The sequence below is a fragment of the Megalobrama amblycephala genome, linkage group LG13 (genome assembly GCF_018812025.1).
Source record: "Megalobrama amblycephala isolate DHTTF-2021 linkage group LG13, ASM1881202v1, whole genome shotgun sequence".
Lineage (NCBI taxonomy): Eukaryota > Metazoa > Chordata > Actinopteri > Cypriniformes > Xenocyprididae > Megalobrama > Megalobrama amblycephala.
In genome coordinates this window covers 24720506-24747752 of record NC_063056.1, presented here as the reverse complement: position 1 = coordinate 24747752, position 27247 = coordinate 24720506, and the positions used below count along the sequence as shown (strand labels likewise).

The window sequence follows — 27247 nt, the reverse complement described above, 5'->3', positions numbered from 1 at the left end:
TATTGATGTGTGTGTCGAGTTTCATGCAATTTGAAGCATGTTAAGAGCCTCAAAAACACTCAAGAATATTATTACAGTTTGACCTGTTGCCATGGCAACAATATTTCAAATATCAAAAATCCTGTCATAGGTCTACATCTGCTGTGTATTGACATTACACTGATGAAGTTTGAAGCAAATCAGGTAAAAATAAGAGGGTGATCTCAAAACATTTCAAAAAGTGATACACTTCCTGCTGCCAGTTGGTGGCGCTATAACTTTGACTCACAATAGTCACATCCATGTGATCAGACTCCTATAACGAACACACTCGTGAAGTTTCATAAAGATCAATATATGTATGCAGACGTTATAACACATTTCCTGTTTCCTTTTTCTCGCCATAAATTCGTTGCCTCGCCACGGCCAAACCGTTCGAGATATCAAAAATCCCCTGGCAATTTTTAATCATCAGTGTCTTGACTTCATGCTGACCGAGTTTGGTGGCGATCGGATTAATCGTCTAGGAGGAGTATATCAAATTCCAGAGCATGCGTTTTTCAAACAACCCTTAATAGCTGACTTCCTGTTGGCGTGGTGTTTAACTTAGAGCACGAAAGTTGTTCGGCCCGATGAGGTCTATATGTGTACTGAGTTTCATACTAATACGTGCAAGCGTGTTTAATATATGGACCAAATTTTCAGACTTTTTTCAAGGGGGCGCTGTCGAGCCCCCTGCCACGCCCGGGTACCAGCCTCTCCGGCGTCCTAATGGCCGCGGATTCCAATGTGTGTGCCAATTTTCAAGAGTTTTTGAGCATGTTAAGGCCCCCAAAAAGCCCCGGAAGACGGAAAAAAAAAAAAAAAAAAAAAAAAAAAAAAAATAATAAATATAGCTGCGAGCAGCGATGGCGGGCCCAAGCCCGGTGGCACCGCCACCCCGGTGGCTTCAGGGCAACTGTGCACAGCGGGCAATAGGCACTTAAAACGGTTAAACATCAAAGGACTATGTCAAATTCACTCCACATTTACTGCACTACAAGGTGCCACTATAGAGCCCTCCTCCCTGCCCATTTTCAAAGGATTACATGTGCCAAGTTTTAACATTATTCTGATGAATTTTGAAGCAAATCAGGTAAAAATAAGAGGGTGATCTCAATGTATGCTGAAAGTGACACATTTTCTGCTTCCAGTTGGTGGCGCTATTACTTTGAATCACAATAGTCACATCCATGTGATCAGCCTTGTACAACGAAGACTAAGCCGAAGTTTCATCAAAATCAATTAATGTATGCAGAAGTTATAACACTTTGTTTCCCTTTTCTTGCCATAAATTCGTTGCCTCGCCACGGCCAAACCGTTTGAGATATCCAAAATCCGTTTGCAATTAAACAACTTCAATGTGTTAGCAACAAGTTAAAAAAAGTTTGGTGTAAATTGGATAAACCCTGTAGGAGCAGTAGTATAAAATTCATAGCCTGTTTTTTCAAAAATTAACATTCAAACCAAAATAGCTGACTTCCTGTTGGTCGGAGCTAATGAATGTAAATTAGAAAATTGTCCGGCTTGATGAGAACAATATGTGTACCGAGTTTGGTGATTGTAGGAAAAACTAACCCCCCCACTTTTGTCAAAAGGTGGCGCTACTGAGCCCCTCCACCACGCCCATTTCTATGGCTTTGTCCATGTCTACTGGTTGACAATATTGATGTGTGTGTCGAGTTTCATGCAATTTGAAGCATGTTAAGAGCCTCAAAAACACTCAAGAATATTATTACAGTTTGACCTGTTGCCATGGCAACAATATTTCAAATATCAAAAATCCTGTCATAGGTCTACATCTGCTGTGTATTGACATTACACTGATGAAGTTTGAAGCAAATCAGGTAAAAATAAGAGGGTGATCTCAAAACATTTCAAAAAGTGATACACTTCCTGCTGCCAGTTGGTGGCGCTATAACTTTGACTCACAATAGTCACATCCATGTGATCAGACTCCTATAACGAACACACTCGTGAAGTTTCATAAAGATCAATATATGTATGCAGACGTTATAACACATTTCCTGTTTCCTTTTTCTCGCCATAAATTCGTTGCCTCGCCACGGCCAAACCGTTCGAGATATCAAAAATCCCCTGGCAATTTTTAATCATCAGTGTCTTGACTTCATGCTGACCGAGTTTGGTGGCGATCGGATTAATCGTCTAGGAGGAGTATATCAAATTCCAGAGCATGCGTTTTTCAAACAACCCTTAATAGCTGACTTCCTGTTGGCGTGGTGTTTAACTTAGAGCACGAAAGTTGTTCGGCCCGATGAGGTCTATATGTGTACTGAGTTTCATACTAATACGTGCAAGCGTGTTTAATATATGGACCAAATTTTCAGACTTTTTTCAAGGGGGCGCTGTCGAGCCCCCCTGCCACGCCCGGGTACCAGCCTCTCCGGCGTCCTAATGGCCGCGGATTCCAATGTGTGTGCCAATTTTCAAGAGTTTTTGAGCATGTTAAGGCCCCCAAAAAGCCCCGGAAGACGGAAAAAAAAAAAAAAAAAAAAAAAAAAAAAATAATAATAATCCTTAGAAGAACAAGAGGGCCCTGCGCGAATTTTCGCTTGGGCCCTAATAATCCTTAGAAGAACAAGAGGGCCCTGCGCGAATTTTTCGCTTGGGCCCTAATAATAATCCTTAGAAGAACAAGAGGGCCCTGCGCGAATTTTTCGCTTGGGCCCTAATAATCCTTAGAAGAACAAGAGGGCCCTGCGCGAATTTTCGCTTGGGCCCTAATAATAATCCTTAGAAAACAAGAGGGCCCTGCGCGAATTTTCGCTTGGGCCCTAATAATAATAATCATCGCACACTTTTGTTTGTACATTTTGAGGAGTTTTCCCTGCCAACAGAAGCAGTTTATCATAGACGATGTAGCCCTAATAATGCATGACAAAACACTTTTCGCTAAGAGGGCACCTGCGTGAATTTTCAAATTGGGCCCTAATAACCTGTCAGTATAAAAGCTCATCCTTCAGAAGAACAAAGACAGTTTAAACCAGTTTAAATGAATCATCTCCACATTTCTCATTATAAAAGAGCTTGACAACCCAGAAGAGACTGTTTCCATAAAAACACTTCTGTTTGTCCCTGAGGAAAACAATAACTAAGAGCTCTCCTTCACCACCAAGAAAACTGAAGAACATCAAGTGCTTTGTCAGTGAAATTAAATAGGCCACTTACAATTCTTCCTTCATGGAGTGAAAATGCTCGCAAACTATATTGCCCCAATTTCAGAGCGGGTCAACGCTACTGTTGTTACTGATTCAGTCAAATAAAGTTTACCAAGTGTTGTATAAATCTGAGGAACTTTGCCTTTATAAGTCAAAGCAAATGAGACATTTTACACCAACCCCACCCCACCCACCCCAATGCCCCAGCTGCAACACACTAACCGAGATAAACTGATAATCTTCTCTTAGAATAGCACAGGCCTTTGAGAAAAGGGAACTAGGATTTGAACATTTAAACATTTGCTCTCTCTCAGCAAAGTCTTTTATGCCTCGTTGAATGAAGCCAGCCACCTGTGACAGATCTACAGTTAATGCTACCGTGCCATCCAGCTCATAGCAGATAACAAGCTGATAGCACAAGAGTCTCCAGAGAGGGATAAAAGAAAACACACCGCAGACAAAATGGTGGAGTGCCAACTAAAAACAGATGCTGTGTGGGTGAAGTTGGCTTTAGGAAGATAATATTGGGTTCTTGTTTGGATTTTCTTGGCCTCACCTGCCGTGCCACCCGCCGGGCCTCCCAGTACGGTTTCGATTCCTCCACCGCTTTCCCAATCTTCTTCACCAGTTCATCCAGCTTTAATGTGGCTTCCACCAGCACGGAACGAAACTTCTGCCTGGCATCCTAGAGACAGACCAAACATGAAAAATCAAATGGATATGTTTAGGGATACACAATATATCGGTACCATTTCGGTAACCAGCAAATATTAGAGACTTTTTTATTTATTTATATCGAATCTGTCGGTATTGGATATTTAATTGTAATTCGCTCATTTTTCCTATTTGTTAATCATTTTCAACTAAAAACAGAACACTTTTTATGCGTTTTGGCCATTCATTTACACGACAACGGCATTTTGGGGGCCTGAAGACGCAAACTTTTGAAAAACGGGTTTAAAAGTGCAAGCTTTTGAAAATGATACTGTTATCTTCTCCGTGTAAACTACAAAAACACAAATCTGTGAAAACGGTGACGTCAACCACATGCGTATTACATGTTCAGTCTATAGGCACGTAGTGTTTCTTTACAAAGTGACATCGCCAACTACTGGCCTAGGCATGCATCAATACAGCGCTTTGATAACATTGTCATCTGTACATGAAAAACGCAAAGGAGAAACTTACATTTTTAGTGCATTATTGTCATATAACCGTACTCTCAAAGTTAATCTTTAAAAACAAATAATTAATTATAAAGATTAATATATTATTATTAATTATAATAATCAAATGGCATAAAAATTGTATATCAAGCAATACAAAAAAATAATAAATAAAATGTAATTAAATGTAATTCTTTTTAGCAAAGCTAAAAATTAATATCCATTTTTTCTACTGTACATTGGGGCATTTTTTTTTTTTTTTTAAGTTCAGAATTTTATTATTTATTATTCAAAATATTATTATTTTAATATTGGCCATAACATGAAAATAAGTATTATCTTACTGGTATCGACCAGAATTATAATTTCAATACAGCATTTCTATTCTGAACATTGTTGATCAAAGGTAACACATAATGCATATCCAAAATAAACTATATGCAGAGTTCAGATGGCATAAAAATCTTAATAGAAATTACCACATTGATTTATGCCGACAACATCTGAAATCAATTGAGTAATTGGAAACACAAGGAATGTTCCCAACTATATAATTATATTAAGTATATAATAAATGTTAAACATTCTAAGAATTTTACAGTGAAATGACTTTCATTTCAACTTGTCATGGCATTTGGGTCAACTACTTTGCACATAAAAAGTGCTATACATAAAAGGGGAGTAAAATCAGTTTATCTGTAATCAGATTTGCAAGAAGATCTGTGAAGATGTCTAAAGCACATGGAAAAATACGCTTTTCTCTTGAGTTGTAAACAAGCTTTCTCATAAATGTAATTCAATCGTTATTTTCCATTTATTGCCCATGGCAAAGCAATTAGATTAAATCCCATTCGTCAAAACACAGATTATTTGCAACAGACTCCAATACCAGGAAAAAGAGAACACCAAGAGTTAAATCTTAAGTCCCCATTGAAGTGCAACAAGGACAGTGACGCAAAAGCAACACTAATTTGGTTTACAGCCAAATAGCTCAATTATGGGATTCTTAGAACAATCATCAGAGTTGGAATGGGTCAAGAAAGTCTGCATAAACAGTAACTATTGCTACTGCATGCACTACTGCACTTTAACTTTATGTTAGTACAAAACAATCCAGAAGCTTTCAATTGTGTTTTATGAAGTTTAGAGAAACACTAATCAATCTATAAAAATCTTCACTCCTCTTCCAACTCTTAAATTCCAATATAGTTAGCGCGTGCCCTTCTTTATTCATTTCATCTGTAGGAAACAACTTGCTAATTTGTTCAGTAAGGAAGACTGTGCTTTTGCTTCAGGAGCTGGACTGCCAGAGAAATTGGCAAACAGGCGGTTTTGAGATCCTTTGAGAAAGTATTTCTCCTTCGGCCTCTGACTAGCGAAGTCATTTTATTAAATTATTACATTACAGGACATGCCCAAACAATGAACTCAATGGCATCGGGACAATTCAGTGTGACCAAAGTGACCACATGACTGAGTCTGACCAGCTGAGTGTTTTTGTCTAAACATGTCCTTGTTTACGGCATGCTGTATCTCTGAGATCCGCACTTTACTCTGCTAAAAAAAAAAGAAATGCTCTGCATAAAAAAATTAAAAGTATATGAACGCCAAATATCATATTCCTTGTCATTGGATTTTTTTGCATAAAATAAAATGATCCAAACATAAGATCTTTCATCAGCTTTTTTAAGTTTACTTTTTACAGTGTGTGAAGCACAGAATTCACTTACTAATTTTACTGGATACAAGTTCCAGTCATTTATGGTGCTCAAGGAACACTTGATCTATTGCATAATACTGACATTATACACATTCTGTTCCTTGGTGTGCTGTGGTACAAAATCCAAACTTAAGACAGGTGATTTCTATTAACAATTTACCAACGTATATGATATTTTAAGAAGTGTGAAATCCTGGCAAAAAGAAAATACACATATTATATATAATATGTGTGTGTATATATGCATAGAAAAGGAAAATTACCACTATCAATAAGCAGTCCAAATTGAAAAGGCATTTGTTTGTTAATCAAATATATTATATTTATTGTATAGCCTAACTATTATTTCACCATTCATTCAGTTTAAACTTTTGGATGTTGGATTGTGCAGTCATACCTCAAGCTCAGTTTCACATCTATTGATGTCATCTGTGGACTGATTCAGCTTCTCCAGCTCTCCCTGTGAAGAAAACTCAAGAGTCAGAAATGTTAAATGGACATATCCCATTGAGGGATTCATTTTCATTTGTATCTCATAAACTGCAGTAGCGCAAAGAAGTGAGAGAAAACTTGGTTGATGCTACATATGCAAATATATTTAGATCTGTGGAGACCTCTAATAAGCAGCAGGGCTCTAAAAGGCAACAACTGATGCAGTGTTGCCATTTCCGCTTTTTATAATCAACTATACAAAAAATAAAGTCGACAAAATATGGACAATGTCGGGTTGCGATTATTATTAGGCTATTACTTCTTCATAACTGCGAGTTCTTGGCATCCAAAGCATAATGAAACATGATCAACCAGCAATAGCAGTTGTCACTTTATATTCGCTAGGCTAGTTTTTTTTTTTTTTCTCAGACATTCTTCAAATTATACATTTCAAGTTTATGCTACAATACATCAAATCAATTGAATCAGGATATTCTCTTTGAGATAGAAAAAAAAAAAAAACTGCCGTCGCTTCTTTCAGGCATATTTGTGTGTTTTGTCAGAGCAGGTGGCTTGTTTTTCCAACGAGATCTGGCAACACTGAATTGGGGCACCAGTGCCGCAGACGAGCCGTCAATAAAAAGCAAGTTGCGGCGAATTAATCAATAATTTCCTCTCAGTGTCAAGAAGTCAATAATAGGATTAACATGCAGTGTCGCCGATAAGGAAAATGTGATATGAAACCCTTCAATGTGTAAATTAATAAGTGTAGGCTATTTGTAACCATCTCATTTGTTACACTGACATCCCTTTAAGAAAAAATATCAAAGACAATCTACCTGAATTCTCGGGTCTACCTCCTCTTCTTCAGGTGATTCAAATTCTTCATCCGACCTGTTCTCCTTGTCTGAGCTATCCATTTTATTTTATTATCTTGCAAAAAAATTAAACGGATGCCCTCTTGTGAGGTGATTTCTAAGTATATGCGTCCGTTAGAGACTAATACACATCAAACGCAAATATCATTCCTCGACACTGTACGGATTCCTGATTTAAAGAAAGAAATGAAGAGACCCACGCGCGTGTCTGAATGCCCGCACACACAGCTGTGCTGTATGGGAGCCGTGAAGACAAGGTGAAGTCTGTCCCCGCCCCCTTCGCTTTCACACTGACTCTCTCCAGCTCAACACTTATCGGCAATGAGTGCCAAATTGTTGGCAATGACAAAAACAAAGAGCGCTAGGCTTCAAGTGTTGAATCTGAAAAGTGTACAGGTGTCATTCCATTCCTGTTGTGTGCATCATGAATATAAAAACGAAAAATAAATATGAATAGCATTAGGCTATGCCTTTTATAGGCATTTTCCTGCAAATTAGCAAAAAAAAAAAAGAAAATTCCAACTTTATTTGTTTTCTTTCTTCATGAGTATGTATCCCGATCAATGTTCAGAAGACGAAAAAAAAAAAAAAATTTAAAAAATTAAAATGAAATCTGGTATTTTTTAAAATGTATCATATTTATATATATACATATATATATATATATATATATATATATATATATATATATATATATATATATTTTTTTTTTTTTTTTTTTTTTTTTTAATTTCAATTATTATTGTCCCCATGTGTCCAACCATGTTATCATCATAACTCCACATTATTAAAATAATAGCCTATCACAATTTAAAAAAAAAATTATATGTAAAAGTATCATAATGACATTATCTTATCTCATTTCCTCTTTTTTATTACTTTAAAATCAGTCTGGGACCTTAAAATGTCACTATACCAAGATTTTGTACAGTAAACATCTGATTATTAAAACCAGGATATAGGAATTTCATCATTAAAATCTCTAAGCCCCATGTAGCCTCTTGTCCTTGAGGAAAAAGCTAAATGTCAACCTTGTTCGTTTTTTAAGGCACAAATCCAACATACACAATTTACTAGCACTTGAAGTCCTCAAGGCCTTTAAAAATATGAGGCACCCCCAATGTTTTCCAAAAACATTCATCATTATCTTCATTTTATTGTCATATCTCCAATGCCAAAATGTTCTCAAGGCTGTGGGTTAAATGACCAGTATTTGAGATAGACAGATCTGTTAACCTTCCCAAAACTGACTGACTCACAACATCAAAATATATCATTAAAAAGGCACAGGATGGTTTGACTCGTGATTAATGGTCAACTGTACTTTATTCGTAAAAAACACTTCAGGTCTTGATATAGTGTGATATGATAACGCTCTAGTTTTGCCTAGTTTTGTGACATGAAATTTGTGACATGAAACTGTTTTACACCACAAGAGGGCAGCTGATGACGCAGTGATTGCTGCTTATATACACTCTTAATGATGATTGACAGGACTGAATGTTAAGGTTCCTCCCAAACCTACGTTTGGAACTACACTGGGCTGCGTTTCCCAAAGAGAACTATGGTCGCAAGTTCCATCATTACCAATAGAGTTCAATGGGACTTAGGACCATAGTTGGCTAACGATGCTTTTGGGAAACTCACCCCTGATCAGGCATAACATTATGAGCACTGACAGGTGATTATCTCTTCATCACAGCACCTGTTAGTGGGATTTATTAGGCAGCAAGTGAACATTTTTTCCTCAAAGTTGATGTGTTAGAAGCAGGAGAAATGGGCAAGCGTAAGGATTTGAGCGAGTTTGACAAGGGCCAAATTATGATGGCTAGACGATTGGGTCAGAACATCTCCAAAACTGCAGCTCTTGTGGGATGTTCCTGGTCTGCAGTGGTCAGTATCTATCAAAAGTGGTCCAAGGAAGAAACAGTGGTGAACCATCGACAGGGTCATGTGTGGCCAAGGCTCACTGATGCACGTTGGGAGCGAAGGCTGGCCTGTGTGGTCCGATCAAACAGACGAGCTACTGTAGCTCAAATTGCTCAAGAAGTTAATGCTAGTTCTGATAGAAAGGTGTCAGAAAGCACCAACAGTGGGCACGTGAGCATCAGAACTGGACCACGGAGCAATGGAAGAAGGTGCCTGGTCTGATGAATGACGTCACATGGATAGCTGGGTTCGTGTGCGTCACAAGAAGGCAAGCCGGCAGAGGCAGTGTGATGCTTTGGGCAATGTTCTGCTGGGAAACTTGAGTCCTGCCATCCATGTGGATGTTACTTTGACACGTACCACCTACCTAAGCATTGTTGCAGACCATGTACACCCTTTCATGGAAACAGTATTCCCTGGTGGCCGTGGCCTCTTTCAGCAGGATAATGCGTCCTGCCACAAAGCAAAAATGATTCAGGAATGGTTTGAGGAGCACAACAATGAATTTGAGGTGTTGACTTGGCCTCCAAATTCCCCAGATCTCAATCCAGTCGAGCATCTGTGGGATGTGCTGAACTAACAAGTCTGATCCATGGAGGCCCCAGCTCACAACTTACAGGACTTAAAGGATCTGCTGCTAACATCTTGGTGCCGGATACCACAGCACATCTTCAGGAGTCTAGTGGAGTCCATGCCTCGACGGGTCAGGGCTGTTTTGGCAGCAAAAGGGGGACCAACACAATATTAGGAAGGTGGTCATAATGTTATGCCTGATCAATCAATATCCCTATTATATGCTTAATTTCATATTATCATAAATAATTAACACTATTACACTTCTGTTGGTTTACATATATTCAGTTCTTATTTTAGGAAGGAAATCACAAGTTTGTTTTCCTGAAATATTTGGCTTCTGCCAAAGATTTGTTGTTCATAAATTGCCACTAATGGATGTTGAGACAGACAGATGTGCTTGTGCTTTAATAATTTCATTATTCAGATGGATTACTGATAATATCCATCATGCTCTTAAAGACACATAAACTAGTGTTATTTTGAATGATCCACTATCCTCTGCTTACATAATTTGCTTTAAATGCCATGCCATAACAAAGAGTGTTCTGAAAGAAGTTCTGATCTGCATGTTGTTTGGGAACTGAGAGGACCCTAGGCCTTTTTAATAGCTGAAAAAAAAAACATACAACCCCAATTCTAGAAAAGTTGTGACATTTTGTAAAATGCAATAAACCAAGAATCTGTGATTTTGTTAATTCTCTTTAAAAATTAATTTAACTGACAAAAGTACAACGAAAAGATTTTCACAGTTTTCACTGACCAACGTAAGTGTATTTTGTAAATATAAACAAATTTAGATTTTGATGACTGCAACACTTTTAAATGTTCATTTAAATGTTTGGAAATTGTTGAAGTTTTGCAAGTGGAATTTTTGCCCAATCTCGTCTGATACAAGACAGCTGCTCATCAGTCTGTGGTCGTCGTTGTCTGATTTTCCTTTTCATGATGGGCCATACAGTAAAAGACAGATCTGGACTGCAGACAAGTCAGTCAAGCAGATCCCTTCTATAGTGTAGAGTGTTTAGAAACCACTCTGTTGTATTACGTGCAGAATAAGGCCTGGCATGCATGCTTCCCAGGAAAGTTGTCATCTTGATGTCTATGTACAATCCCGATATACACCTCCACGCAGGGCCGGATTATCCATAGACGGGATTGGGCGAGTGCCCTGGGGTTTGGATTGTGATTAAAAAGCACCAGCCAATAGGGGGGCACCAAGTGATAAAGATCTTGTCTTTCAATGACTAGACTTTTTTTTAATCATGTTTTATATATATATTATTCCACGCAGGGCCGGATATCTGGAAAGATACGGATACAAAATTAACAGTTAATGATACAACAGCCCTGCTGCCCCTATAATCGTGAAAGTGAAAGTGCCCTTTGAGGTCGCATCGCGGTAGAGAGGCCTGCACTGCCAGATCCGCGGGACCCAACGCAACAGAGTGTGGCGCGGGACAAGAGTTGATGGGCCCGGGCAGTGAGACACTATCGTGTGCGGGTTGCGGGAGAATCAAATGATTTGCCGCAAAATAGAAATATTTAAACATAAAATATCTAAAAACTAATACATTTTTATTTATATATTGCAAAAAAGCATCAAGAACAACTAATAGCCTATAAATAAAAACGATTTACACACGCTTCAAATTATTACACATATATGTAAATGTTCATGTGCAAATTTTTCTTTCAAATGTGTTTCAAATTTTAATTCAAATGTGGTCACCCTAGGGCACTACACTGTGTTAATCCGGGCCTGCCTCCACGTCAGTGTTACCTTCACACATATGCAAGTCACCTATGCCGTTTGCACTGATGCACCCCCAGACCATGACAGGTGTTTGCTTTTGTACCTGTCACTGATAAAAGTCTGGATGGTCCTCAAAGTAATAGCTGAAACATGGATTCATCTGACCACAGCACATATTTCCACTGTCTTTGAGACCATCTGAGATGAGCTCCGGCCCAGAGAACTTGACGACATCTCTGCATTGAACAGATAGCTTTCTCCTTGAGTAGCAGAGAATCAAGTTGCATTTCTTGATGCAGCAGCAGACAACAGTTTTCCAAAGTACTCCCGAGCCCATGTGGCTGTATTTAACACAGTAGCATGACGGTTTCGCATGTAATGCCGTCTGAGGGCTCAAAGGTCCCTCAGAAGGATGTGATTTTTGACATGTATTGTTGTATCGTTTGACAATTCTCTCATGAAATTTGGCACAAAGTGGTGAGCCATGAGCCACACACACCGAGTGTTTGGAGGATGCTCCTGTTTTACCCAAACACGTTACCCTCACATATTACCAGTTCACCTGCTAATTGTGGACTGTTTCAAAAGAGTTTAACTTGGATATTCTATAATCTTTTTACTTTTATTTTGCCTCTGTCCATTCTTTTTGGAGTGTGTTGTAGTCATAAAAATCAAAATTTGTTTATATTTACAAAGTACAATTAATTTGGCCGCGGAAACCGTTGGAATATAAGATTTTTAATGTTTTTAAAAGAAGTTTCGTCTGATCACCAAGGCTACATTTATTTAATTAAAAATACAGTAAAAAACAGTAATATTGTGAAATATTATTACAATTTAAAATAACTGTGTACTATTTAAATATATTTGACAAAGTAATTTATTCCTGTGATGCAAAGCTGAATTTTCAGCATCGTTACTCCAGTCTTCAGTGTCACATGATCCTTCAGAAATCATTCTAATATGCTGATTTGCTGCTCAATAAACATTTATGATTATTTTCAATGTTGAAAACAGTTGTGTACTTTTTTTTCAGGATTCCTTGATGAATAGAAAGTTCAAAAGAACAGCATTTATCTGAAATACAAAGCTTCTGTAGCATTATACACTACCGTTCAAAAGTTTGGGGTCAGTAAGAATTTTTATTTGTATTTTTTTGAAAAGAAATTAAAGAAATGAATACTTTTATTCAGCAAGGATGCATTAAATCAGTCAAAAGTGGCAGTAAAGACATTTATAATGTTACAAAAGATTAGATTTCAGATAAACACTGTTCTTTTGAACTTTCTATTCATCAAATAATCCTGAAAAAAAATATTGTACACAAATATTTTGTACAATTGTACACATTAAATGTTTCTTGAGCAGCAGATCAGCATATTAGAATGATTTCTGAAGGATCATGTGACACTGAAGACTGGAGTAATGATGCTGAAAATTCAGCTTTGCCATCACAGGAATAAATTACTTTGTGAAATATATTCAAATAGAAAACAGTTATTTTAAATTGCAATAATATTTCACAATATTACTGTTTTTACTGTATTTTTAATTAAATAAATGTAGCCTTGGTGAGCAGACGAATCTTCTTTTAAAAACATTAAAAATCTTAGTGGTTCCAAACTTTTGGACTGTACTGTATGTATGTATGTATCTATGTATGTATGTATGTATGTATGTATGTATCTATGTATGTATGTATGTATGTATGTATGTATGTATCTATGTATGTATGTATCTATCTATCTATGTATGTATTTATCTGTCTGTCTGTCTGTCTATCTATCTAATGCCTACAATGTATTTTTTGCTAGGGTCAAATGATCTCAGAAACCTTACAAACAAAGTTACAGAAACGTGAGCAAAGTTAAATTTTAATATTAATAGAATTTGAAGTGGCAATATACAGCAAGAGAATCAATTTCAACAGAACATTAAGGTTAAAAAACAAATTATGTCTCTGAAAGGACAAGTGCAGGGTGTCCTGGCCATCAAATGACAGAAGGCCAGCCAGATAATAGTAGATAATGAAAGTACAGTCATTGTTCTGTTCTCTTTCTATGTCATAAACAAAACGTATCAACATGAACTCAAATGATCACAAAACAATGCCTTAGGAAACAAAGGCCACATCGATTCAATCGTCACTCGATTGCTTGAATTTAAATCAAAGACTTTACATAGAATTTTCTGCGCAGATTACTAATGTCTGTTTAAAGATGGCGACTTACTTGAACTGAAGGGGCAAATGCGTTCTGCAAGAGCATAAATCCTACGAACTAAAGGCGATTTCTTTATATAAACAGAATGGTTTTAAAAAACGTTTTACGATCTACGGCGTTGGGTTTACAGACATGGAGTGTATTTTCAGGCGCGAGGCAGAGCAGTATTGCCTTACCTGCTTTCAGGCAGTCTAAATGCAGCTCTTTTTCGAACTGGACGTTAACACGTAATTGTAAAGGTAAGTATGTTTACCAAGTCCAAGTCAATGACTAATGCACGGCTTCAACGAGCTGTCGTAGATGCATTTATAAACACTGTTATAGTGATTTTGATATTGATGGGTCATCAATAACTTAACCGGTTTTTTTTTTTTTTTTTTTTTAAATTGTACAAATTATTAAGCATTTTGAGGTGGAGTTTTATTTATATTATCCTGGATGGGTGTTGTTATTATGGTAGGTTTAATTTTGTACATTTTAGTTGTTTGGTAAAATTTTAAGGACAGTGTTGCAGTTACAGTATTAACCTCTAGGGGGCTCTAAAATCTCATTCACTGAATTTCCTTACTGAATAGGCAACAAACCATCAGCGTTTTGTCATATGACCTTGATGTTTAGTCATGTCCACATAGGTTTAAGCTCTGGACCTACAGTATCCTATAATAATAATATCTTCATTTGTCTTCATTCATCGTTGCAAATAGCAAACCATGTTGTTTTGGAAAATCACTTTTAATATCGTCTTTGTGAGGATAGTAATATATCACTATTTGCAATTAGTATAAACAAGATTTTAATGTTTGTAAAGACAAAATAAACAAATAAAGCCTTAATCCTATTGTACCACCTCACACTTGTGGTCCTCAGCAGTCAAAAGAGACAGAAGACTATAATCGTAACATTTTCTTTTTTTTCATCATATGAATGCACTATATTTTAGTTCAGTATATTTTTTAAATATTAATTTTAAAATATTATGAAATAAAATAATATTATTAATTAAAATTATTATTATTAAATTGTCATTAATAAGTATTACTAATAAATATATAAATTATTTTATGGTACAAAACAATATTCACCTTTAGATTATACACAATATTTGTCTACATAAAATAAAATATATTTAAAAACATTTTATTTATTTTTCAATTTTAGACTTTTTTCTTTTTAAAACAGAGTATTGAATGGAGGCAGAGTAGTGCCATCTTGTGGAAATAAATAAATAAAATCATATGTAATGCCAAGGTGTAACCTAGATGCCTGTATATAGCCCTATATATAAATTGTCAATCCTGTATTTGAGTCCTTAATACGGTTACATTCACATACAGTTTAGTTATTTATTTAGTGACAACCGCATTCTATAACCGAACTCACACCTGTACATTTTCAACACTCGCGCTGTGTGAGCAGAACCGGACTGGACATCTAGTTGTCTTTCACGTCATACAGTGTGAAAGGTCCTCTCTGCACTGCACAAACACGTGTCTACTGTGAGTTGCATGTTTTCATGTGTCGTTTCAATAGCTTACAACGATAGAGATATGAGCTCATCTGAAGGTTCTAGATCCGGTCACTGTTCTCCACCGGTCCAGAGATGTTCTAAGCGTGACTCAAATGCTCCACTCTCCACCCACATATAAAAGCTGCTGACAGTTAATGAAGGTTTAATGGATGAACTCTTGGCTTGATTGGACGATTGGATTGTCGTGTCAAAAGTGATAAGACTTTTCATTTTATGGACTTTGCCATCTTTTATATAACTTTGGTCACTGTCGCTGTGGTTACTGGTAAAAGAATATGGGCTTGACTCCCGTTACATGTTCATACAGACCATATTTGAAAAGCTAGTGTAAGTTGTTGTGCGAACTTGACATTTTGAGACTCACATCTGTAAATAAATGTGGTTGTCAACCCTAAAAAACTGACAGTGTGAATGTAGCATGTCGTATCTGGCAGGTGGTAGGTTGCGATGTGGAGCCGTTGTGGATCGAACTTGTTGCATGGTCCAGCACACCCTACAGTTGCTCAATTAGATTTGAGGCCAGGGCAACATCTTGAGCTCTTCATGTTCCTCAAACCATTCACGAACAATGTGTGCAGTGTGGCAGGGTGCATTATCCTGCTGAAAGAGGCCACTTCCACAAGGGAACACCATTGTCATGAAAGGGTGCACCTGGTCTGCAACGTTTAGGTAGGTGGCACGTGTCAAATTTACGTCCACATGAATGGCCGGACCCGGGGTTTCCCAGCAGAACATTGCCAAGGGCATCACACTCCCTCCACCGGCTTGTCATCTTCCCACAGTGCATCCTGGTTTCCGTTCAAAAGGACTCATCGGACCAGGGGCCTTCTTCCACTGCCTCAAGGTCCAGTTCTGACGCTCGCTTGCCTATTGTAGGTGCTTTCGACGGTAGACAGGGTGATGCACTGTGTGTTGTGACGCATTCCTCCCATAACAATCATTAAAACTTTCTGTGACATAAAGAACACAAATGTGACTTTAAGACCACATTGCCTCTTTGAATCATGTACATTTTTGGTGTGTGTTCACATAGCAAGTCTCACAAAAGTCACCAAATGTCAAACCATTCAATGATGCGATACATTTTTTTTAAACTTCAAAAGGTAAAATTTTTCATTCTGAAACGACTGAAGACCACTGGAGGGTTAAAATAATAAAATGGTGACTGAGAAAAAGAGAGAGAGGTGAGAAAATAAGATGGTTGTTGTGTATGTGTAAGTGAGTGAGTAGTGATATGACTAAGTGTGAATTGTCATGTCTCAGCAATGTGTGAAAATTAATGGTTGTGGGTCTAATTTGATGTTGCAGACTTGTTAGGGGGGCTGGTGTAAATTTGCAATCTGAGTTATGGTTTGGATGTCCCCCACATTAATATTATAACATTATCATCACAGTATGCTTCTAATAGATTAAGAATAGTTTCTCTTATTCTTCAGAAAAGCACTACTATTACTTATATTGTATGTTTTGTTGTTACTTGTGGTTTACCCGTAATATTGTCTCATCCATTTTATTAATAACTCTTACTAGTGTATTTCTTGGGGTGTTGTTTTAGTTTATTTTGGTTTGTAGCGGTATACCATATGAAGACATACGATACACTTTGAAACTCAAAGGTCTTCACTGCAAACTGTCAAAATAAAAGTTTGGCTTAACTTGAAGAACTTATGACAGAAATATATTACTATTGTACAATAGTACAAATGTACTTATTAAAAATTAAAACAACAATAACAATAATACAGTTTATTTAAAAGAATGTTTAAGGACTATCTTTTTTGTCCATGTTGTAATTTATTAAACCTTTGCTGTGCAGCACTTTGCCAAAAAATAAAAGGATAAAATTTGTTAAATTTTCATTTGATTACATTTTAAAACATTACTTAAATTAAATTTTTCAGAATCCAGAAAAATTGAAACTGAATAAAATACATTTCATAGGACTTTATTATTCTAAAAGGTTTTAATAAATTACTGTTAATGAAAAGTTGTTAATCTAATCAAATTTAATTGATTAGACATTCTTTTTGTTTATTGAAGTTTGTTGTAATAACGCATTTGTTCAACTGTTCAACTAAAAAACCCTATCTGTTTTCATTCATTCAAGGGTCATTGTAATAATTAATAATTAATAAGTAATAATTGATTGTATAATACTGTGAATCCGTGATATTTTCTGAGACGGTTATCATACTGTGAAAATCTCATACCGTTACAACCCTGGTTTCGTGCTAGTACTTGTGTTATTTGCTGACTTAGCTAGTTGTTGTCTCAAAAAGTTTACTTACAGTTTACATCCTTTAAGGCAGCATGTATTGTGTGGGATGCCAGACGGGTTATGAAGTAGCCATAATATTTATAGATCTTGATCTATGTTTATGTTGTAGGTTGTTACTATTAATTATCCTTTGCTTTCTTATTCAAAGTGACTTACAGTACACTTATACGGGGAAAGTCCCTCTGGAGTAAACGGGGGTCACCGAGGAGTGATGTTTCATGAATTATTCTCTTTCTGTGATTTAAGCCTACAACATGTTACCAGCCACACCACCCACAAACTCTTTTACACAATTAAGAAAGTAAATTACTGTTCAAAAGTTTGGGATTAGTAAATTTGAGTTTTATTAGAACTTTCTAATCCATTGATAATAAGAAATCTTTCTTGAGCTCCCAGATCAGCATATTTGAATGATTTCTGAAGGATCATGTGACACTGACGACTGGATTAATGATGCACATTAAAATAATTTAAATGCATTAAAATAAAAAAGTTACTTTAAATTGTAATAATATTTATTCACAATATTTTTGATCAGATAAATGCAGCCTTGGTGAGCATAAGAGACATGAGTAAAATCTTACCAAACCCAAACTTTTTAACGCTAGTTGTAAGTTATTCATCAGATGCTTTTATCAAAGCAACTTGCAGTACAGGGACAGTCCCTCAGAATATGTGGGTACATCGTTCATGGCCCATTTTTTTGTTGCTGTCAAACTGGCAGCGTTCCTACTTGACTTGAGCTTTACAAGACAAGTTGCTGGCCTTACGTTTTTACTTGCAGTTCTGTTCTCAGACATGTTTTCTTGTTCTTGGGGCAAAAAATAATGTGTGGGGGAAAAGCGTTGAATTACTAGTTCCCGCAAGGCTTGTGAACTTTTGAAAGAGTAGGTGTATTGGTTATTTAAAAAGAAAACATTTATTAGGCTTTTTTTGTGAAGCCATACTTTTGAGATTTTCTCAAGTATTGAAGTTAAAACTCAAAACTCACATTTGCATAGTCATACTACAACAACAGATGTCTTAAGCATCAGCAAAATGCTTACCAGTTTTCTGAAAGTATTTTTCTTAGTAATCAAAGATAACTAGGTCACTGGTATAGCCATCTTTAGCACATTATAAATTTCCTTCAGATATCCAGTACAATGCTTAATGGAATAGTTCACCCAAAAGATGAAGATTCTGTTATTTACTCACCCTCATGTTGTTCCAAACCTGTATGACTTTTTTTCAATGGTAACCAAAACTGTTTGGTTACCAACATTCTACAAAATATCTTCTTTTGTGTTCCACAGAAGAAAGAAAGTCATCCAGGTTTGGAACGAAATGAGGGTGAGTAAGTGATGACAGGATGTTTTTATTTTTTAACTCACATTTATTTGCTTAAAATATTCAATAAATGTAAAACTGTGTCCCAGTTTGAATCCAGTGTCTGACATTTTAAAGTTAAATGATCTGACACAATGCAACAGCTAAAAGTAAATAGCGTAAAAACACTAAAGTTACCTGGCTGTGATGATGGCTCTCTCTCTTTTTTTTTTTTTTTTTTGACGGGAGGTATCATGACAGTCTCACAGACGTGTCTTTTCCTTGAGTGGGTGTGCGGGAAGGATGTGGCCAGCCAAATCACCCCCACCCTTTGTGACACTTTATCACCACTGACGTGTCTCAAATAGTTTTGAGCTTCAGAGGAGAGTGAAAAGCTTTGTGACTTACAAATACTTTTAAATGTCTCGTTAAAAGGGTTTGCATCATGAATAATTACAATGACTAAAGTAGGCCTGCAGTAATACAACAGACACCAAATGAAAACAGTCTTGTCCTACTTGGTTCATATGTTTTTATAAATAAATCTGTAGTTTCTGCAGTTGTGCATTATTATTTTTTTTTTTAGTAAGCAATTTTAAAGTGACTTAGGCAGTACATATGACTTTATGGTTTGTTTCAGGTGATGAAACCCTTCCAAACCAACCAGTGAGGCAGTATGCACGACCCTCTAGAAAGAAACAAGGTAAGAAACAATTGGGCCACTACATACCAAGGGCCAGATTCACTAACAGCTTGCACCAGCACAAACCCTCTTTTGGCATTACATTACTGTCAGGATTTACTAAAGACACACAGTGAGAGGCATGGACACAGTCGTTTTTCCGCGCTTGACCTTATTGCATATGCATTTGTGTGTGTGTGTTTTTCTTTTCTGTCAGACTGCTAAATTTATGGGTGGAGAATATTTAAGCGAATCATGTAACGTTATTTACTTTGCGGTAGTTTTTAGTGGTATTTGCGGCATTATTTAACACCCCCCCAAAAAAACATGCCTTAACTGATTTTGCACCTGACATGACATTGTGAATTTGCGCATTCTCAGTTGTTCACCCACGGAATGGCACAGAGGAACGATATTGTTGAAATCACTTTCAGAACATAGACTGTACAAAAATATTGGATGTAATGTCCGTGACGTCACCCGTAGGTTTCTGAAGAGCATTTTTGAAGAGCATTCACCTTCTTGGGAACGTGTCGCCACGCGTCACTCCTGGATAACTAAAAATGGGCAAAGGGGGGGGGCGTGGTTGGAACTGAGGTCAAAGTCCCTTTCAAGGAAAGTCTGTTCACTCGGTGGCCATTTTTGCAGTGCAGCTATTTCGGGCATCCAAGACCAAGTCCTATCGATTTGAATGGGGGAATCCTGAAATCTCAAAAAATGCTTGGCAAACTCAAAATTAAATAACATATTTCAAATCAACTACAAAAATCTGACATGAACTGTCCCGTAAATGTTGTTTCCTATGCTCAAATAATGTTAAAAAAAAGCGTATTTTTCAGGCTAGATGAGCCAATGCGTATGTGCAGTCATAAGTACGAGTCTCAGGCCTCTATCGGAACTGGAGCTTCTAACTGCAGCTGCAGTGATGCAATGACTTGATCAATCAGCGATTGGCTCTTTCACTTAGGAGGCAGGATGTATTCCGCCGTATTGCGCGTTGCAGTTTCTCATATTCATAAATAATAGGAGCGAACTGTCTGACTATATCTATAGTCTTTTCTGCCGCCATATTTGGTGCCGCGCCCTGTTTAAGTTGGTGAAACCATGAGGAAGGCCCGCCTAGAAGGTTCACAACAAGTCGATATGTGGTGCGTGCCGTTTCACCAAATACAAATAGCTAGTTAGATCAGAATTATTGCTAAGGCCACACCACTGCAGCCAAACAGCAATACAACATATATCTATTAATATTTAACGAGGACACTAGATAGTATCTAGCGTGTTGTTGTGGTAGATAAAGATAACAAGTTTCGCGTCATATCATTTGAAATTTATAAAGGTTTTTCGTTGACTGTCAATCTACGGTGTCTTAATATGTTTTCTTCTTCTTACGATACAGATGCTTCTGTGTTTCGGAGTTTCAATAATACTTCAGTTCATCTGTGCGTGATTTTGTGCAAATACTGTCTGGATTTTTTATATAGTGTGTTCGTTGATTAATTAAAAAGTGAAAGTTAATTAACTTTCAGCTCTTCAAGCGTGCGCATGAATGATTAAGTCAACATGTATTATTAAAACAAAAGAAAACGAATCTAAATGCTCTTATATTCTAGTATTATTTTCATCAACACATAGATTAATAATAAGGATCTTCATACCATCAATAACAGTTAAATGCACAGCAAGCCATATTTTTTGATAATTGTATGAAATAATTCCGAAAAAAAGCACAAATACAGCAGAGATGCCAAGTTCAGTGGCTGGAATTAGCTGAGGTGACAGACAGCAGACAAACGGCTAGTGACAGCAGTGACAATCCACCTGTCACTCAAGTGGCCTGTCGAGCCTGTCCCTAGTGGCCAGTCGATGAATTTGCAGTGAAAGTCATTTCCATATTGGCTTTAAAGGGTTAGTTCACTAAAAATTCTGTCATTTATTACTTACCCTCATGCCGTTCCACACTCATAAGACCTTCATTAATCTTCGGAACGCAAATGAAGATTTTTTAGTTAAAATCCGATGGCTCCGTGAGGCCTTCATAGGGAGCAATGACATTTCCTCTCTCAAGATCCATTAAAGGAGTAGTTCACTTTTAATACACTTTTCCTGATAAATTTACTCACCCCCATGTCATCCAAGATGTTCATGTCTTTCTTTCGTCAGTCGAAAAGAAATGAAGGTTTTTGATGAAAATATTCCAGGATTATTCTCCTTATAGTGTATTTCAACGGCTACCAACAGGTTGAAGGTCCATATTACAGTTTCAGTGCAGCTTCAAGGGCTTTAAACGATACCAGATGAGTAATAAGGGTCTTATCTAGCAAAACGATCCGTCATTTTCGAAAAAAATACAACCGTTTATGCTTTATAAACAAAATATCGCCTTGAACGTACTTTCCGCTTCCGCATTCTTCATAACGCTTACGCTGAATGTCCTACGCCTTCCCTATTCACCTTACGGAAAAAAACTAAACTGCCGCCGCGTTCGTTCCGTAAGTAGAATAGATAAAATATATTTAAATCGGTTCATGCGAGTACAGTGGCTCCATTTTGAATTTTCTGAAAAACCTACTTTTCGAACTCCTCCTAGGCCGTTACTCAGATTTTCACGAAAATTGAACCAGATCATCTTCAGACCATACCGACAAAACGATTCCTCAAACCGTTTTCGAGAAACACGCAAATGAATTGGATGTAGTGCTTGCAAAAATAGACGTAAGGCTGTATCTCCACAACGCTTTATCGTATTCAGACCAAACTTGGTATCTGTCATCACAAGCATGACCTGAGGCACCATGCAGTGTTTCGGCGCAGCGCCACCTACTGGTGCGGAGATATGAAAAATGGCTATTTTTACTTATGACTTCTGATGGATTCGGATAAATTTGGTCTCGTTCGATTCGGGGCATCATGCTGAGTCGAACGATGTCTAGTTTTACCATATCGGACATTTTGACCGTCAGCCATTTTGAATTTTGTGCTAAAATGCTGTATTTTACGAACGCATTAGCGTATCGTTATGAAACTCAGTATGGGTCTTTGGGACCATGCCCTGACAATATTCAAAAAGTTAAGGTGCAGCGCCATATTCAGCGCCTGTCCACCATATTGTTTTTCTTCAAAAACCTACTTTTTTGAACTCCCCCTAGACCGTTGCTCTGATTTTCACCAAAATTGAAACATATTATCTTCAGACCATGCCGACAAAATGTTATGGATTTCAAGTCGATAAGTCAAACCATTTTTGTATACTGGAGCAAAGAATTTGAGGCATGATGCAAAAACGACTCTTGAAGTTGTATCTCTGCAATGCTTTGGCATATTGACACCAAACTTCGCAAGTGTCATTGTCACCTCAGTCTGACCATACCACAACAATTTGGACACAGCGCCACCTATTGGTCGAAAGTGATGAACCAGTAAATCCTTATTTTTTATAATTTTTCAGCTCTTTTTGCCTAAAATGATCTTAATAGGTCTTTAATTGCTCACTGTTGCAGTTAGTCTGATGCTCCCAGCCGTGATGGCTGGCTTCTTGTGCTGTTTTTGTGCTTGGCCCCGTAATTGCTGCTTGCAGCTATATTTATCTGTATAGTTATCGTTCTTGGTGTGAATGGGCCTTAATACTGAAGGGCCTTGATTTTAAAATGATGCAAGTCAGTTTGATAGCCTGCCAGTTTGACATCAGTTTTAATAGGACTCATTGGCTCTTTGCTTTATTTTCTTCCCAGAATTCCCAAGTCAGCTTCAAGACCTGCATCCATCCATGCTGAAGCATGAATATGCATCTGTCCCACTTGCTCAATCGTACGGTTTTGTTTTACACTGATTTTATATTTATTATATATTCTATATAATTGTATGTATAAAAAAAGTACATGATTTCTTCACACTTCCTTTAGTAGCAGTATTATGTCATATCTTTGCAGGATTGACGATGTGGTGAAGAAACTGCTTACACTGGAGTTTGCAAATCATGTACGAGTTTTTTTAGTTATTTATTGGATATTTTCATATTTCAAAATAGTCTGAGGAGTAACCTCAGTGGGCTAACATTTTAACCTATGTGGTTACTTTTTATTCCCTCACTTACTAAGGAACTATAAAAGGTGTTAAATCATATTTTAACTCAAATATCTGTCACATTGTCTTTCCTCAGAGTGAAAAAATGCGTTTGAAAGAGGAACAGCTTATTGCCAAAGTTCAGAGGGATGAGAATGACCGCAGCTCGACAGAAGTCAAAGGCAAGTTCCCTTTTTTCTTTCTTTCTTTAAACACTTGACAAAGCCACTACTTTAACCATACTGGAATCTCAGAACATGACTCAATCATTCAGAATGTCCTTTTTTGCGTTACAGTGGCGATTATGACAGCACGTATTCGCAACATCCAGGAGCACTTGCACAAACACCCCAAGGTAAGCACAATGTTTCAATAGCATGACTTCTTTTTGGCCTTCAGTAAAGGTGTCAGAACATTTGTTCCCACTCCTTTTGATTAACACCCACAGAGAAACAGGATATCCTGTGCATACGCTCATGTGTTCAGTAGTAATGAAAACATATACACTACCGTTCAAAAGTTTGGGATGAATATGACTTTATTTTTTAAAGAAATTAATACTTATATTCAACATGGATGCATTAAATTGATCAAAAGTGACAGTAAACACTTATATTGTTACAATAAATTATTTCAAATAAATGCTTTTTAATCTTCTATTCATCAAAAAATCCTGAAAAAAAGTATATCACAGTTTTCACAGAAATATTAAGCAGCACAACTTTTCAACATTGATCATACAGATTTCTTGTCCACCAAATGAACTCTGAAAGACCATGTAATACTGAAGACTGGAGAAATTGCTGCTGAAAATTCAGCTGTGGCATCACAGTAATGAATTACATTTTAAAATATACTAAATAGAAAAGTTTTTTTTTTTTTTAATTGTAATAATATTTCACAATATTACTGTTTTTACTTATTTTCCATCAAATAAATGCACCCTTGTTGAGCATAAGACTTCTTTCAAAAACATTAATAATCGTATTGGTAGTGTAGTGAGCTCAAAAAGTATCTGGACACTTATTACACACTAAAAATGTCTAAATGTATTTGCGATGGATAATAAAAAATATTATTACCATTGGCATTTACTAGGGGAAAAACAGCACACTTTTTAAACATAACATTTCACAAAAAAAGAAGCATGTTATATATTATTCAAAATAAAGCTAAAAAATGATTTGGACTCCTTCTGGTTGTCAATTTTTAGTGAAAATGTTCATAGTTAATGTGACAAACTGCCCTGTGGTTAAACTGTGTACTTGAGAGGAAATTACTTCATACCTCTGCTAAAAATCAACTTTTTACGGGGGTTAAACGCTATTGCAAAAGAGCCTGAAATAAAGAAGTTAATTGTGGGAAAAGCTCTAGAATTTATATATTAAATTAACATCATTTCTATTCCCACTTCTGTTATTTAAAGGGATAGTTGACCAAAGTTAACCTTCATGTTGTTCTAAACCCATAAGACTTTTGTTCACTTTCAAACAAAAAGATGATGTTATTAATATTCTCTCATCATACTTGTCCATCCATTGAAAGTCCATGCAACCAAAACTTCATCATTTGAAGCAATCTCGTCTCTTCGGAAGACTTCCATATGGATTACTTTTACACTGACTTTTTGCACTTTTTAAAGTGTGAAAGTGGACTTCCAGTGGATAGACCAAAAAAAAAAAGAGAGAGAGAGAGAGAGAGATATTTAAAATATCTTCATTTGTGTTCCAAAGATGAATGGAAATATTATGGGTTTGGAACAACATTTTCATTTTAGGGTGAACTATGCCTTTAAGAAAATAAAGATATAACAATTGCTGCATCCCAATTTGCATACTATCCATCCTAAATAGTATTTGAAATCAAATTCTAATTTGAAAGAATTAGTGTGTCCTAAATCGTAGTATGTTGAAATGAGTATTCCAAATACACCCAGATGGTCTACTTTTCACAGTTAGAATGCAAAATGCAGATCCGTGCACACTCTAACGACTAATATTGCCCACAACCCTTTGCGCAATGGATAAGGATTCGATTAGAACTACAAACACAAGTAAAAAGTGGATTTGAAGACATGGCGGATTTGCGAGAAGTTAAAGGAACACTCCACTTTTTTTGAAAATAGACTCATTTTCCAACTCCCCTAGAGTTAAACAGTTGAGTTTTACCGTTTTTGAATCCATTCAGCCGATCTCCGGGTCTGGCGGTACCACTTTTAGCATAGCTTAGCATAGTTCATTGAATCTGATTAGACCGTTAGCATCTCGCTCAAAAATGACCAAAGAGTTTCGATATTTTTCCTATTTAAAACTTGACTCTTCTGTAGTTACATCGTGTACTATGACCGACGGAAAATGAAAAGTTGCGATTTTCTAGGCCGATATGGCTAGGAACTATACTCTCATTCCGGCGTAATAATCAAGGAACTTTGCTGCCGTACGATGGGTGCAGCAGGCGCAATGATATTATGCAGCGTCTCTCACAAAGGTCTCAATGGTTTCAAGGCACGCTCCCTGTGCAAACATTCTGCTTCATTTCTCTATGGAAGGAAATTAAATTAAATTAAATTGAATGTGGGTGATGTTAACTGTGACAAGATGATTGACAGGGCAGTTTAAAACGTGACAGGATGCACGTAACTACGTGACAGAGCGGTCTGTTAAAGACACACTTATGTAAGTAGTATGTCCCAAAGATTGCCTACTCTTCTGTTACACACTCAAAAATATGTACTTTTTACTTCTTTTTTACTTCATATTGATAAATAGATGAATTTGGGATACAGCAAATGAGTCAAATTAGCGTACAACAGCATCAAACCCTCTTTTGTCATCTTACATCAGGATAAAGCCAACAAAAGATTGATGCTCATGACCATCGACAGCAGGAAGAAAAAGTTGAAGTTTCTGAGAAGGACCCGGTATGATTCCTTCACGAAGGTGTGTCAAGAGCTCGGAATCACATACACGTTCCCTCCCGAATACTATCGGCGGGTCACCCGACGTTGGCTGGCCAAAAAGGCCTTTTGCAATAAGGTAACATTCTCAGCTCCCACTAAAGTGTCCCAATGTTATTTGTAGGGTTCCTGGTTTGTGTTTGACCCATTGTTTTCTTCCTCTCAGGTCTTTAAAGAGGTGCAGAAACAAAAAGCCGAGCAGAGAGAGAAGCAGAGAGCAGCTGAGGCTAAGGAAAAGGAGCCAACATCCTCTACAGAACCACAAGGAACTGCCCTTTAGAGACCTTCAGCGAGCCAGGAACTTGTGCTGACAAGTTCAGAAGAACAATCTGATATGTCCTCTTTTGATTCATATGTGACATTCAAAGAAAAATAAAACAGAAACATCATGGTCCGCATCAGAGTATCTGTATTATTGTTTTTCAATGGTAAAACATGCTAATTTCTCTGAAGTCTGTTATAGCTGCACCAAATAAAAGATCTTAAAATTGTTTGATTGGTTTTCATACCTCAAAGTACTGATGATTATATCAGAAAAACTTCATAGAAATACTTTGATG

General features: G+C 36.8%; 2 protein-coding genes across 2 annotated transcripts; one reads left to right on the top strand and one right to left on the bottom strand.

Moving 5' to 3' along the window:
• Positions 1–3403: 3403 nt before the first annotated feature.
• Positions 3404–7699, bottom strand: LOC125243090 (SH3 domain-binding protein 5-like). Its single transcript, XM_048152393.1, has 3 exons — positions 7355–7699; positions 6481–6543; positions 3404–3882 (listed from the first exon to the last, which is right to left on the bottom strand). The coding sequence occupies exons 1-3, from the start codon at positions 7433–7435 to the stop codon at positions 3589–3591; spliced, it is 438 nt and encodes a 145-aa protein (XP_048008350.1). The 5' UTR covers positions 7436–7699; the 3' UTR covers positions 3404–3588.
• Positions 7700–13841: 6142 nt separating this feature from the next.
• Positions 13842–27178, top strand: mrps15 (mitochondrial ribosomal protein S15). Its single transcript, XM_048152392.1, has 8 exons — positions 13842–14112; positions 19628–19690; positions 23401–23476; positions 23599–23647; positions 23829–23913; positions 24028–24086; positions 26575–26766; positions 26854–27178. The coding sequence occupies exons 1-8, from the start codon at positions 13959–13961 to the stop codon at positions 26965–26967; spliced, it is 792 nt and encodes a 263-aa protein (XP_048008349.1). The 5' UTR covers positions 13842–13958; the 3' UTR covers positions 26968–27178.
• The last annotated feature ends 69 nt before the right edge of the window (positions 27179–27247 follow it).

Coding starts and splice junctions, on each gene's coding strand:
- LOC125243090 (XM_048152393.1), bottom strand. CDS start 7,435: ATGGATAGCTCAGACAAGGAGAACAGGTCGGATGAAGAATTTGAATCA. Junction 6,544..7,354: donor AGGTAGACCCGAGAATTCAG/GTAGATTGTCTT, acceptor TTTTCTTCACAG/GGAGAGCTGGAGAAGCTGAA. Junction 3,883..6,480: donor GATGTGAAACTGAGCTTGAG/GTATGACTGCAC, acceptor GTCTGTCTCTAG/GATGCCAGGCAGAAGTTTCG.
- mrps15 (XM_048152392.1), top strand. CDS start 13,959: ATGGTTTTAAAAAACGTTTTACGATCTACGGCGTTGGGTTTACAGACA. Junction 19,691..23,400: donor ACCCTCTAGAAAGAAACAAG/GTAAGAAACAAT, acceptor TTTTCTTCCCAG/AATTCCCAAGTCAGCTTCAA. Junction 23,648..23,828: donor CACTGGAGTTTGCAAATCAT/GTACGAGTTTTT, acceptor GTCTTTCCTCAG/AGTGAAAAAATGCGTTTGAA.